Below are 13,520 nucleotides of genomic sequence, written 5' to 3' on the forward strand. Positions count from 1 at the left end.
GGAATTTTTTTCACTCTTAAAGATTTGCTATATCTCCTGGCTGTCTGGGTATCCAAGGCTCTACGTTTTCAGTAAGTAAACGTTTTAAATGCTAGTTGCTACCAAGAAAAGTAGTTTGCTGTCTGCTGTGTCTTGAAAATGTTAACTGAGGCTGCTAACGTTAGCTTAATGTTGCCTAGACCATTAAGGCTAGGTTAACATTAGTAGACTCATTTAAGTGAAAATAATTATCTAACTGAATGATATCACTATAAATGCGTGTTGCATCAAATGCTTTTCCTGTTTGACTTTCTCCGAGTTTGTGGCCACTAAAAGGCAAACCTAACCAATATAAATTGACTAACGTTAGCTGTTAGCTAACTAATGTTAGCTACTAATGTTAGCTAACATTAATAGCTTGTTAGCTAACAATAATAGCTTGTAGCTTGACCTCCCCGGCTTTCTGGGCATGTAGAAAGGTTTAACGTTACGGACCGACTTTAAGTGTATTTTTCAACTTAAAATCAGTGCGGTAATAATAGGGAGAACTAAAACTAAAAAATTTAAAATGTAAGCTGCAGATGCTCTGTAGATAACAGGAGGACAAGCAAGGTCGATTCATGACCACAGTCCTCTAAAAAAGACTTGTTTTAGTTGTTGGCAAAAAACTAAATGGATAAGATAATTGGTATAATTGGTTTGCCTGGCGTGCCAAAATAGTTTAGCTCCGTTTTCAGCTCTGGTTTCATTAGAAATTAACTAACTATTGTAGGTTACCCACAATATTTTGTCTGTTAATAATTGAGAATTGATACTAATCATATATTTTTACATATAATAATTATTCATGTATAATTTGTTTTATTCTAAGACATTGTGCAGGGGTTTGTACTTCCCGTATTGTGCAAATAATTAAGGTTTGTTTAAGAAATCTTTCTGCTATTTGTTGCTCCTTTCTATAGTAATTATGAGGGTATATTTAAATACAAAATGAGTTTGTTGGGATCTGATTTGAGTCATTAGCTTAACCCAAGTTAGTAATGATTATTGAACATTACTTATTTTTGAATAAATTTACCATCCCGGAATTTTATTTCAAATCTGATTTGCTTCTGTGTGAGTTTTAATACATAATGTCATATCATTATTTTTAAGGGAAATAAAAATAATATATTCTTATTTCCAATTATATGTGAGAATTTAGTTTTTTTTAATCTCGACTGCCAAGAAACTCTTCTAAGAAATGTACTTGGCAGTCGAGGGGAGGCTGATCTGCTGTGATTGAAGAGGAAATAATAAGTAATTACGCACATCTCTTGACTTGACGGGTTTGGAAAAAAAGGCACTTTTGTGTCAAATTTAATAACCAAATGAAAACAATTCCTTTCTGGGTCTGTTTCCACTCTTTTCTCTTTCTGCTAAATGCACTCCAATGCAAAACAACTGATGCATTTACAATTTAGGAGACACGCGCGCAGCCCCCCCCTCTCCCCCCCCCCCCCCCCCTCTCTCTCTCTCTCTCTCTCTCTCTCTCTCTCTCTCTGCCATTGGTTAACACGAGGCAGGCTCGCGGGATGATGGTGACGCCTGTGAGAAGAGGGCTAAAACTCGGAGCGCACGTCTTTCGCGCTGCGCACACACGCGCCGCAAAAGTGAAGTGAAAATGCTTCTTCCCTCCCGACCGACACTCCACCTCGTAAGCCGTCCACTTCTCCTCCTTCTTCTTGTTCTTCTCGTCCTCCTCCTACCAGCGCGCCGAGCGGTCCCCTTCCCTGGTTTACTGGAGGAACTTGCGCAGCTGGGCTCGTCCAGCTCGGAGGAGTCGAGAGGAGGCGCCGGCGGAGAGCCGAAGCGCCGCCGCCAGCCCCGCGGCGCGCCCGTGGAGAGCTCCGCGCCGGCATGGGTGCGCTGACAAAGGGACGTTACCTCTCCGCGATGGGCCTCCTGCTCCTGGTGTACTGCACGGTGTCAGTGGTCTGCAAAGGTAAGAGCTGTGCTTCGCGCAAAACAATAAAAAAACAAACAAAGAAAGCATCGGGCATCATCGTTACGCGCCACTTGTCACGCTTCTACCGCGTGTGTTCACGCGTCTGGGATCATTCAAAAACGTTTGCAAACACTACAGTGCAAAAACTGTAGTGATTTGATTTCCCCGATGTGGCTTTTTGATTCAATCCAGGGACTTAATGGCACTATTTGAAGCGTCCCCCCTCCCACGCACACACCCTAATGCGCACCAGAGCCACCGATATTGATTCATCAAGACCCAGGTCACGCCGTCAAGTTCCCACACTGTTTATCTTTCTCATAAATCGATGTTAATTGTCCCATTCCCACTGTTCGCTCAGTCTCTAATGAATCCATCATCGTGAAACGCGCGCTGCATTTCGTGGAGAGGATTTAACACGCGGGCACGCCTGTGCAACAGGCATGTCAGTGCATTTCTTTCCCTCATCTGGGAGTTACTGAGCTGCTTCTGTCTTCCTTTGAGCAAGATCCCCTCCCATATCATGAACTGGATGCAGTGTTAGAGAGAGGGGGGTGGGAGGGGTGTTGGGCTAAATAAGACAATATGTCTTATTTATGTCGTTGACATATTAAAACATGTTTAAAAGGGCAGCATGGTGTTTGATACCGTGAGATTGTCACATAAAGACATTGTTATCCACATTTGGTTTGTAACAGATGCACGTGAATGTGTTTAAAGTGGCTGTGCTGGGTGGGAAGGCTGTTGGGATGATCGGACATCTGTCCCAGTTTGATGGTGGCGCCGGACTCTTGGAGTGGTTTCCCTCTTGTGAGTGTTGCCATTGTGGAAGAAAGTGGGGGGGGTTTTGTTTAGAAAGAAAAAAAATATTATTGCATTAAGTTTTCTTCTGGCGACACTTTGGTTCTGGTGAGTGAAGCCCTGCATTCCCCCCACTGACCAGCAAGGGCGACTGTGGTTGTGAAAAGTAGTTTGATTCTATGGCTCTACGTATCTCTTGATTTATTTCCCTCAGTAAACATTGTAAACATGAGCGTGTGGTCTCATTTGTTGTTTTATCGTCTCCTTCAATACAACATGATGTCAAATTATGCTCCATTTGGAATCCAACAGCAGTGGATGCTTTAGGGCAGGGCTTACTGTGATTGACAGGTCGCTATCCGATCAGAGCCACATACATTACATTACATGTCATTAAGCTGACGCTTTTATCCAATTATAGTGTCACTCCTCCCAAATCCAAATATATAAAATACCTTCAGTTCACTCGTTGCAAAAAGCAGAAATGGCGATGGCCAGAATCAACAAACTCAAGGCTTCGAAATGTCATTCCACAAAGCGAAGGGTGACGTCATTACGACTCCGCCTGCTCCTCCGATACAGTGACTGCTTTTGATTCAAAGACGTTTGCCGAACAGATATTTGATCGAGTAACAAATGTTACAACACAAAAACGTGTTTGCCTGTCAGTCATCTTATTCAAGCTTCGCTCATCTCTCCTGGAAGATAAAAAGTATCAAAGTAATCAAATCATTGTTTCTACCGTCTACTTCCCGGCTGTTGCCCGGAGCTGACGGTCGGTAGTGTAGGACATGGGTGAGCGTGGACACCGAAGCTGTTTGAGTCAGATGTGATATTGCCTCCCCCCCCTCTCCTTGGAGCTAACGTATGGTTTGAGCTCACTGTTTGACAGCAACATGGAGCTGAACTCTGCACAGTAATAGATTGAGGTCACAGCATCCCGACTTCCATCGTCCTCTGCAGTCACGGAACGTTTTTGCTGTCCACATCTGCTGCCCCAGCTCAGTAACTCTCTGCTTCTCTAACGTGGAAGCGTGCCTGCCACCTTCTACTGTTGCTAATCCGCTGACTATGGATGAGTACCTCACACAACCACACTTCAATTCAACCGCACTATCCTTTCAAGTCTCAGGCCTAAACCCCAATGACCCCGTGTGAGTGGATAAAATCCGCTGTCCTATATTAGGCCTTTACAAAGAGCCCGTCTCTTTCTGCCTCACATGGAATTCAGCTCTCAGTTTCCCAGCCGATGTTGTCAAAATCCAAGTTGTATATGTATATTTGAAGGCTGCACATCAAATATACATTCCCAACATACAGAGGCAGAAAGATACACTCCGGACTCAAGGTTATGAATATATACGGACTAAGTGTGGTGTGTATAAGGACACCTGCCAAGGGCATGAATAAGTAAATTTATCAGAACGTTGTTTGCATAAGCATAAGAAGTTAAGGTATTACAATAACCGACTCTACTGGAAAACAAAGATATCCAAAGGCCATCTCGGGCCCGATTTTTACATTACATTTCCATGTTACCTAATAACACTGAAACCTCTTTTGATAAAATGTAATAAGAAATAGTGCAAATGCCAATCAGAATGTCATACTGCTTTTATCCAAGTGTTAATGTAGCACTCAAGGCGAATTCCCTTCGAGCGACCGATCGTCGTCCCTCCGCTTGAAAACCTCATGTGACGCAGCCTCCGACGCGTCCGACCGAGTCTGCAGGGATCAAAGTGACATCGTGTCGTCTCGAGCTCCTCGCGTGTGGCACGGAGTCTCCGCGGGTCACCCCTGACGGGTGCAACGCGCGTCAGACGGTCCGACACAGCGGGTCGGGCTGAGCTGGGGGGCCGGACAGCGTTAGCTCGCACCCCTTTCAGCTCTCAAGGATCAAATGTCGGGTTTCGCGAGTCACGAAGAGGGAGGGGCCCGTAGTGTGCAGCACGGCGCTGAGTACGTGCAGCGAGGCCCAGGGGACAAACCCTCAGGAGGCATCGTTCATCCATGCATCACAGTACAGGTCACGAAACAGATATTTTAGGGTGAGAGATGTAACTTCCTTACTGGATTGTGTATCGGCTGTTACCTTGTGCCATTATCTCCTAATGAAACACTACTTAGAGATGCGGGAAGGCAAACCGAATGCCCCGATATGTAATATCCTCTTATAACCTGCCTGCTGATGAAGCTCCCGTTGATTTCCTTTGACACGCCGGCGTGTTTGTTCGGGACTTGATGATTAATTTATGTGATGTGTGATTAGGAAGGACAGCGGCGGTGTGTAGAAAAATAATGAGCAAGGGGATTATCCGATATTTGATGGAGGAGAGTTTTATGTCACCCAGGTCAGTTGGGGGTCTCGCTAGATGCCACGCTGAAAGTTTCCCTCATGCCAGGTACGATTCCAAGAATATGTTGTGAGATCAGCGCGTGGAGCTGCTGGTGTTCGCCTCGCTGGAGAGGATCACGTCCACCGCCGCGCTAAACGCCGTCTTCCAGCGTCTTCCAGCTTCATGGATGGGCAGATGCGTTGGCGAGGTAACCGCTGCGTGGCGCAGCCCCTCCCTCTTTTGACCCTTGACCTTGCATTGCAGATTGCACCACTCTCCGTTAGTGCTCTTCAGGTTGGAACAAAACAGAACAGAGAACACAGGGAGAAAATAAGCCAAAATATTGTGGCTTCTTTTGTTTTCTAAAGCAGAAGAAGAAGAATCTCAAGGTTTATTTCCCATTTTTCTGTGTACACCGCCTTCATGAAAACCGACAGAGGTCAAATCTGTTATTTTCCCTGAGAGAAAGAAAAGAGGCTCTTATATTTTTTCTGCCGATCCCCCAGAATGAATCACCGTAGTCATGCTGTTGCGCAGTTCAGTGCCCGGATTTACATTTAAATGAAACCAAATGGCTGTACATTCAGGAATGATATACAGTAATGATGATGGTAATAAAAGCAAAGACCTTCTTCATATCGGACCGGCTCCCACGTGGGATTGCTCTCATTTGGGGGCCTTTTGCAGGTAGAGCAGCTGAGTTATGTCTTTGCTATGTCAAGACTATTACCTTCACATTTCAACGAGTCAATTCATCAACGCGCCGCCTAAGAGGCTCACTATAGTCGGCAATCAGCCCCGCAGCTCATTGGCTTCTCCTGTCCGCTCTGCGGTTGAATGGTACTTACACATTCAACTTTCTTCCTGCCACTGCGTTTCGTCTGAATCCGCAGGTTTCATACCCTGCAAAATGCTCTAGCACATTGAAATGGTCCGACAGCCTGGTTCTGAAAACCACTGCAGGTGGAATCGTCAGTGGAAGTCATCTTTTCTGTAGCCGAGCTGGAGAAACGGGAACAGAACAGCAGACGTGTCGGTAAGAGTGGAAGAGCCTGTGTTTAAGTTGACTCATAAAAATAACGCAAAATGAGTACAATATTTAGGTTTTACCAAATTAATACCAAATTACTGTTTTGAACACCTTTGGACGTGAGGTTTGGACGTGAAATAATACGTTCAGTAACGCTGTTTACTTATTGACTTAAATGGTTATTAATTCCATACTCATCCTTTAGCTCTCCTCCTTCGGTCCAAGCCAAGATTTCACTACAACTACCATCCTGATTTTGATTGTGTTCCTCACAGAAGTGATTTTTTCTCTAACCAGTAACTGCCCTAAAAATGTCTTGTGAAGTCTTCCATCACAGGCTACATTTCCCAATATAAGGAAACATAACTCAAGGGTTTTCTCTGGAGCATTTTTTTTTAGGATTTCAAGGAGAGCTAAGTACAGAATAAGCTAGACTTTGCGAATACATATATTGTGATAATGTAAGCAAGCCAATATATTGCAATTGTTTAAAAAAAAATCTGCATGACATCCCATTAAAAAAGGATCTTGATTCTGCATTTGCGTTCATCAAACAGCAACATTGTGTAAAATCAGAGCAACGATATTACCATTGGCCAATATCTGTGATCGGTAATTCTAACTAACCAGAGCGCCACTGGGTCTGTTATTTAGAATTCCTATGAAAATGCTTGAGTCACATTGGCCTAATCTGCCCCGGATGAACGCCGCTCCTTCCCTTTAACTTAATCTAAGGGGACAGCAATCAGAACGGGATGAGAGGACCCCTTCAGTCACAGTGCTAAATCATGTACCAAAGCTGCAGATACCCGTCATCCATCTCAGTCAGGAGATTCAATCAGTTGTGCTCCTAGAGCCACATGTCTTTATTCCACACTCCTGTCTTCGCTTCCAGCCAAGCAGCTTTTCTTTTTGAATATTGCAATCCTTCTGTGAACCCCGCGTGATCCGTGTCAACACATCTTTCTTTCTTCTTCTATGATTATTGTGATTTTTTCCGTCACTCCCTGTCGATGAAAAACACTTGGAAATTAAATGTGTCAAGAGGAGAATTTGCTGTACTGTATAATGCTGACAGTTAAATCGCTTTTCAGGGCGTTTAAAACGTAGAGACAATGCGTATTGTTTCTCTGATGATGTTAATATCACACAAATTCAGGGTGGCAATGTTCCAATTTTAATTTAGTCGGCAATGTTAAGAACACACACCAGTAATGTAGAGTGAAAGGGGTCAAAACAGCAGCAGGAGAAAATTGATTAAGGAATATTCATCTGTCATAAATAATAGATAAGAACGGCTGAGAGCCCACCACCGCAACGTAGAATAAGTCTTTTTTTTGCAATATCTGTATGGGTTTGCTACTTGTTTTGCACAGCCACCCAACCACACACGTCCCAGTGATATATAAAAACTGCTTAAATATTCATAGCTATTAATTGAACATTATCTCCGTTTCTGTATTCTCTGAACACTCTTACTTGTGCTCTAAATAAAAGCATTTATTGCTGCAAAATGCAATTAATCACACTTGGCCTGTGGAGAAATGACTCTGAAGCATCAGCATGAGTAGAATGCGGTCTTTATGAAAAAGCGCCTACTTTTATTTTCCTTTTTCTTTTCGTGGAAAATGCTGCCGCTACAAGGGTGCAGTAATACACTCCACAATTAGAGGTGTCAGGTTTGCACGAGCTCCACAAACTTCATATCTGTGTTTACAGATGGTGCGGACCAGATGAGCTTCTTACAAGGACGCTTTATGAAAGTATCCTATTAAGCAAACCTCCAAGCAGCCATACGGCCTTTTGGGCAATTTGTGTGTGTGACAGGGTGACACACACACAGTCCTGTGAAAAATTGGTCTATTTCATATCAACAATTAAATTTGATAACACCTGGGAGAGACCTTCTATAGAATCAGAGTCAAGTGATCGGTGAGGCCTCATCTCTTATCAAGTCAGTGAGAATTCAATATTGTTATTGGAAAACATGTCTTTTTGATGTACGGGGTCACGACTGGAATCTATGTCAGCCGATCTCAGGCAAATGTCCTTTTGAATGAGGTTCTAAGTGAATCTTACATAGCTCATCCTTACAAAGGGAAAGATTGTCATAATTTTCTATGTTGTTTGGAGTCAACAACCTTTTGTTTTTATTGGCTGTGTTATCTTTACTGAATTGATGGGGGGAAAGTGTCTGCAAATTGTGTCCAAATGTACTGAATCGTCCACACTTCACTGAGTGCTCTTCACCTGGTAGCCTCATTAAATTATGAGTTATAAATAAACATGTGTCAGCAAGTGTAATTACCTTTGTTGATCCAGAATTGGCTTTTCTGAAAACAAACCGACAAAGTTAATTGGAAAATGTCGGCATTGTAAAATTTCTGCAATAAATACATATCTTTTGAAAATATATATTTTGTACAATCAACACTAGATATAATGAACACACATAAGTTAGTTTTCCTTGGGTCACCTCCCAAAAAAAGAAAATGAAGACCAGTCCTTTGTATTTTCTACGTATCCACATCTTTCAGGAACCTCTAAGGATTTACTAATACCTGGAATCATTAATATCCCATGAGGTTATTATTAATAGAAACATTATCAACTGCTCCACTCAACAGGACGTACCTTTGATACTTGTTGTACAGTTTGAAAGGCCAAATCTCATTCACAGTCTCTGTAGTGAAGCCCCTCCGATATGAAATCACCGGCATCTTCTTGGAAACCTGACGAATGGCCCTTAATGTGCAAACCTTGATGGTTCTCTGCTGTTGCTTTACCCACTTTTACGGCCTTGGGTCAGCTGTTCAAACATGTCCTCTTTTGATCCATTGTGTAGCAGCAGGCCTAACGGGACAGAACGGGGCTGAAGGACAAGTTGTGATGAATTGTCTGCCGGCCGTAAGTCTGAGTTTGCTGTGTCCCGTCCTGAATGGAGGACCTCTCGGCCTCCGCTGGTGGCTCCGTGTTAGTCATCGGACGCCGCTTGTGAAGCAATGGCTGACACACACACACACACACACACACACTTCATAGCATAGTAGAAAATAAGGCCACCGTTGAGCAAGGTGGACTTAAGATAGATCAGCAATATACTGCTATTCAATGGAGGTCCACTGTAGCATTAAGCTGATTGGACGAATAACCAACTGATTGATTGAAAGGAAATTAAAGCATTCATTTGGTACATTAGAGAAGGCAAATAAGGGCGCCAAGCAACAGAATCTATGGTGCCTCCTCAAAGGCACTTTCCTGACCACCGCTTTGTACCATCCGATCAGTACTTTACTCCGCCTCATTCACCGTTGACTAATGCGTCAGTGTTTTGAGTTGGACCTCATTAAGGCGTTTTGTCTCTGTGGTTTTAATGAGGGAGCAACGGGCTCACACTGGTTTTCTGATGAGTGGAGAGGCCCCTGACGGCTTGCTGTGTGACCCCGTGGAAGCATTTAGAATATGAATATTGCATTGTGCTCTTACTTTGACTTCGGTGGGCCGGCCAGCGGTTGTGTTCCTCTCGCGCCTCAGGCGTCCTCCCACTGACTCCTTGTTTCATGTTGGAAAATTCTCTCTTTTTGAAGCTTAATTTAGATTTTGATACAATATTAGAGTTCTCAAGGGTCAGCGCCGCAGCGGATTACTGCCCCCTTCCCGTGTACACTGACGTGTATTCGCCTGGACCTCGCAGGCTGATGCTCGTTTCTCTGCAGATTTTGTCCCCCCCCCCCTCGTTGCCCACACACCATTCCTATCGAAATCTGATCTGCAGCCCGGCTGTTTGTCTTTTCTTTTTTCAACATTTGACTTAATACTGGTTACGCAACAGTGTGGTGTGCAGCCGTCATGCTGGCCCCGAGGCTGCTGCTGGTTTGATTCACCTCATGTCAGCCTGATGTGTGTGTGTGTGTGTGTGTGTGTGTGTGTGTGTGTGTGTGTGTGTGTGTGTGTGTGGGCCAGCGTGTCTCTTCCTCCAGTTCATGACGTGAAACGTCGTCCTGCTGAACGCTGTGGGAACACATCCTTCAGCTAATTGGATAATAATGGGCAGTGTTGGGTCGTGGTGGCAGCCATGCTTCCTTGCCTTCTTGCAAGTACCCTAAAGTGTTTCATAGTGTTTTGACACATGTATGTATACACCTACATGGTAGATGTGTCAAAAGAAGACAGTTTTAATTAATGTCCATTTTATTTAGTTGTCATCCATTGAAGACCATTACAATGGCATAAAGCAGTACACAAGTCCGCGGTTGAAAGGCTGCAAACATACAAGTTGGGATTGTTTGATTGTCGGGGAAACAACGGGTTATTGACCAGATACTAGTATGTTGAGTTGACTTCTTACTATGAATAACTACTATGAATGCAAATCCTAAATGATATACATTTTGTTATTGTTGACAGTTGAGTTCAATCATTTTAGGCCTCACAAACACATGTTTGAAATGTCAGATTGGTCTCTTGACATGAGGCTGATTGCATGTCTGCTATGAAAACAACACCGTCCCTCGCTCTTTAAGGCGTTAGCAACTCGCTAGAGGGAGAAACACTGAGATGAGAAGCAAACCATCTCTGCCCCGAGCATGAGAAACTCATATCCAATCAGTGAGCCGCCGATCTCCAGAAATCAACCTCCTCATCACCAGCTAGCAGGTCACCGAACCATCAGTAGTATTGAGTTGAGTTGGAGTTACAGGAATTTACCCGCATCCATTGACCGCATCGGTGCAGCAGTAGGAATTTTGAATAAAGCCTAATTAATGCAAAGTTATCGATCTGGGCTTTTCAAATTCCATTAAACAAACAAGGAGTCTGAATTTATACCCACACAGCATGTTCAGTGGTTTAAAATAACCTCAAAAGTGTTGGTGGAGAAAAAATGGAACAAATAAAGCCACGGTCGTGAAATGTCACTACCGATTTCCGCTAGAACGGTCTCAGCGCGACTGTGCTGCATCTCGACAGATGCATGCTGTATGAGCTGTATAAATGGAGGTTGTTGATCACCAACCATAAGTCCTTGAGTAATGAGCAGCCCCTCAGGGCGGCAGGCAAAGCAGAATGGTAAAACGCTCCGAAAACACCGCTAGACGTTTGTGTTGCGTTTCAGCGGCATCCGGATTATTGCTGCATTTAGCACGCCGCCACAGGGGAGGCAAAGTAAAAATAAAAATGCATATATATATATTAATGCAGTGAAGAATGAAGAGTCATAACGAATTACATAAAAACACAAGTATAAAACCTTAAATCCTTTTCATTTCTTGTAATCCTCGAGAGCTGCTTCCGCTTCAGGAACGTCAAGTGCCACAAAGGAAAAGTGACTGAAAAGGCAGTTGCAAGGGCTGAATTAGCCTCAGTTGTTGCTCTTCCAGTGATGATAAAGGCCTCGCTCTCCAGCCGAACACGCGCTGTAACAAGTGCATAGAGCCACTACGCAGGAGGGTTTACGGCGCATGCTGAATTACAAAGGCTGCACGAGAAAGATGCGCTCGCACAGAAAAAAAAAAAAAGGCAAAAATTGTGACTGCTCGCTCTTATGTAATTCTCGTTTGATGCCATCTGCTCTAAAACAGCACTGTGTACACAACGGTTCTTCCGTCCTGCAGACTCTTGACAAACTGGTGGAAAAGTAATTGCTTTAGTCCCCTCCAGTGCGCTGCACTAACCTCGGGTAATTTAACAAAGAGCGCGCAGCAGAGAGGCTGCGAATACCGGGCTCACTCCGACCCCAGAGCGCCGCCGCCGCCGCCATCGATAGTTCTGTGTCGTTTGCTCTCCACTCGCTCGGAAGAGCGGCCTAATTGAAATTCCATTTGAAAAAACGTCACGAATCTATAGGGAAACAAGGGTTGCTCCAGAGTTTACATTTAACAGTATGGGCCCCACAATGAGCTAAATAAAATGAAATAAAAAAACATTTTTCTTTGGAGCGTCGGCTTCATCATCCGGTAGCCGTTACAAAGGTTTACATCATCCGTGCTTTTAACCATTCGTTTCAACGTTAGGGTTAATTGAGAAAGGATGAAATGAGTAATTTACTGGAGAAAACAAAAAGGATACAAATTCCCTTCTTCTTTAAATCCCAGTGTCCCTTGTCTTGGTGTGGGATTCCTTTTAAAATGGATTGAGACCAAGCTTCGGCTGCAGCACGGAGATTTGAAGAGGCGCTCCAGTGATTTACTACTCCACTTCATTAAAGTTCGGCCACTAGTGAGGGAAGCATAAGAAAACTCTCAGACCGGCTGCAAAGCAAAGCCTCATAACTAGATGTAACCCAACGGCCATTCATGGATAACGGTTTTGGTATTGTGGCTCTTTTATTTTTATTTTATTCATCTAGAAAATTGTATGTTTTCTCACCTCCAAATATACAAATATTCTTAAGAACCAAACGTGATTTTTTTGGTGAAATGCTTAATTTATTTTTCTATTATTATCATTTTATCAAATAGTCGCAAAATGACAATTAACTTTAATGTGATGATCTCTGGCTTAACGTGACAGGCCTGTCCGCTGGTAGATAACTCCGGACTGATTTTCACGATACAGATATACTCTCATTTTTAAGGGTTTTAAGTGTCAAAAGTTTCTGACAATCTGCTCTCTTGGCTTCCTCCCAGATGTACACTTTTAACAAAATCGGATGCAGACCTTTGTAAGTTTTGCAGTTTGTAAATCAGACTTCTGCTTTACAAAATAAAAATAATAATAAATGTCAGACAACCGTTATTATGTCACTATGACATCATCAGGGACAAAAACCCTGAGATTAACAGCTGAATTGTACTCAAGCAATCTGAACCTCACCTGCCCCTTTAAGTTAGTATCTAGCTGCTGCAGAACTGTACTTTCATCGAAATTTACTGGTTTGCCTTTCAGTTCAATTTCATGAGGTGATGAAGGTTCCCGTCGAGACGGGCACCGAGATTTCAGATGCCGATGATCTAATTTGATTAATGGCACATCCCTGTGTTGCCTTTGAGCGGCTCTGCTATGGAGCAGGGAAACATTTTGCCCTGTAGTGATGGTCCGCGGTCAAAGGGCGTGTTTGTCATATGCACTTCTCACAGGAGAAGACGAGCGCAAATGTCAGGGGCGGATCGGGGGAAGGAATCCTCTGCAGTCTGGCAAGGACATCTTGTGTGGCTCTTGTTGGCAGACGGCAACTTGAAGTAGTAATTGCTTTTTAGCATCGGCGAGGTCTGAAGCCAGAGCGAATGTAAATACGATCAAATGAGATTCTGATGGTGGCCTGAGAGGCGAAGGGGGTGAAAAGTAATAAGAAGAGATGATATCACTGGGGAGAACAAAGTGCAGTGATTACATTTATTTCCACTGGCCTATTACTGGAGCACTGGGGGGAAAACGAGCGCTGAGCTTT

General features: G+C 43.6%; 1 protein-coding gene across 4 annotated transcripts in view; it reads left to right on the top strand.

Annotated features, from left to right (window-relative positions):
- The first annotated feature begins 1,522 nt into the window (after window positions 1–1,522).
- Window positions 1,523–13,520, top strand: part of unc5db (unc-5 netrin receptor Db) — a 133,274-nt gene continuing 121,276 nt past the window's right edge. For 3 of the 4 annotated variants that reach the window (XR_013452074.1, XR_013452075.1, XM_040195669.2), the window contains exon 1: window positions 1,532–1,963. Coding sequence is in view for 2 of the 4 variants with exons in the window: in XM_040195669.2 (XP_040051603.2) it covers window positions 1,879–1,963 (85 nt within the window). In the remaining 2 variants the exon portion in view is untranslated. Of the gene's footprint in view, window positions 1,964–13,520 lie in introns of all 4 variants that reach the window. The other variant, XM_040195668.2, reaches the window with a different exon arrangement.

This window comes from Gasterosteus aculeatus, chromosome 13 (genome assembly GCF_964276395.1).
Source record: "Gasterosteus aculeatus chromosome 13, fGasAcu3.hap1.1, whole genome shotgun sequence".
In the NCBI taxonomy this organism is placed as follows: Eukaryota; Metazoa; Chordata; class Actinopteri; order Perciformes; family Gasterosteidae; genus Gasterosteus; species Gasterosteus aculeatus.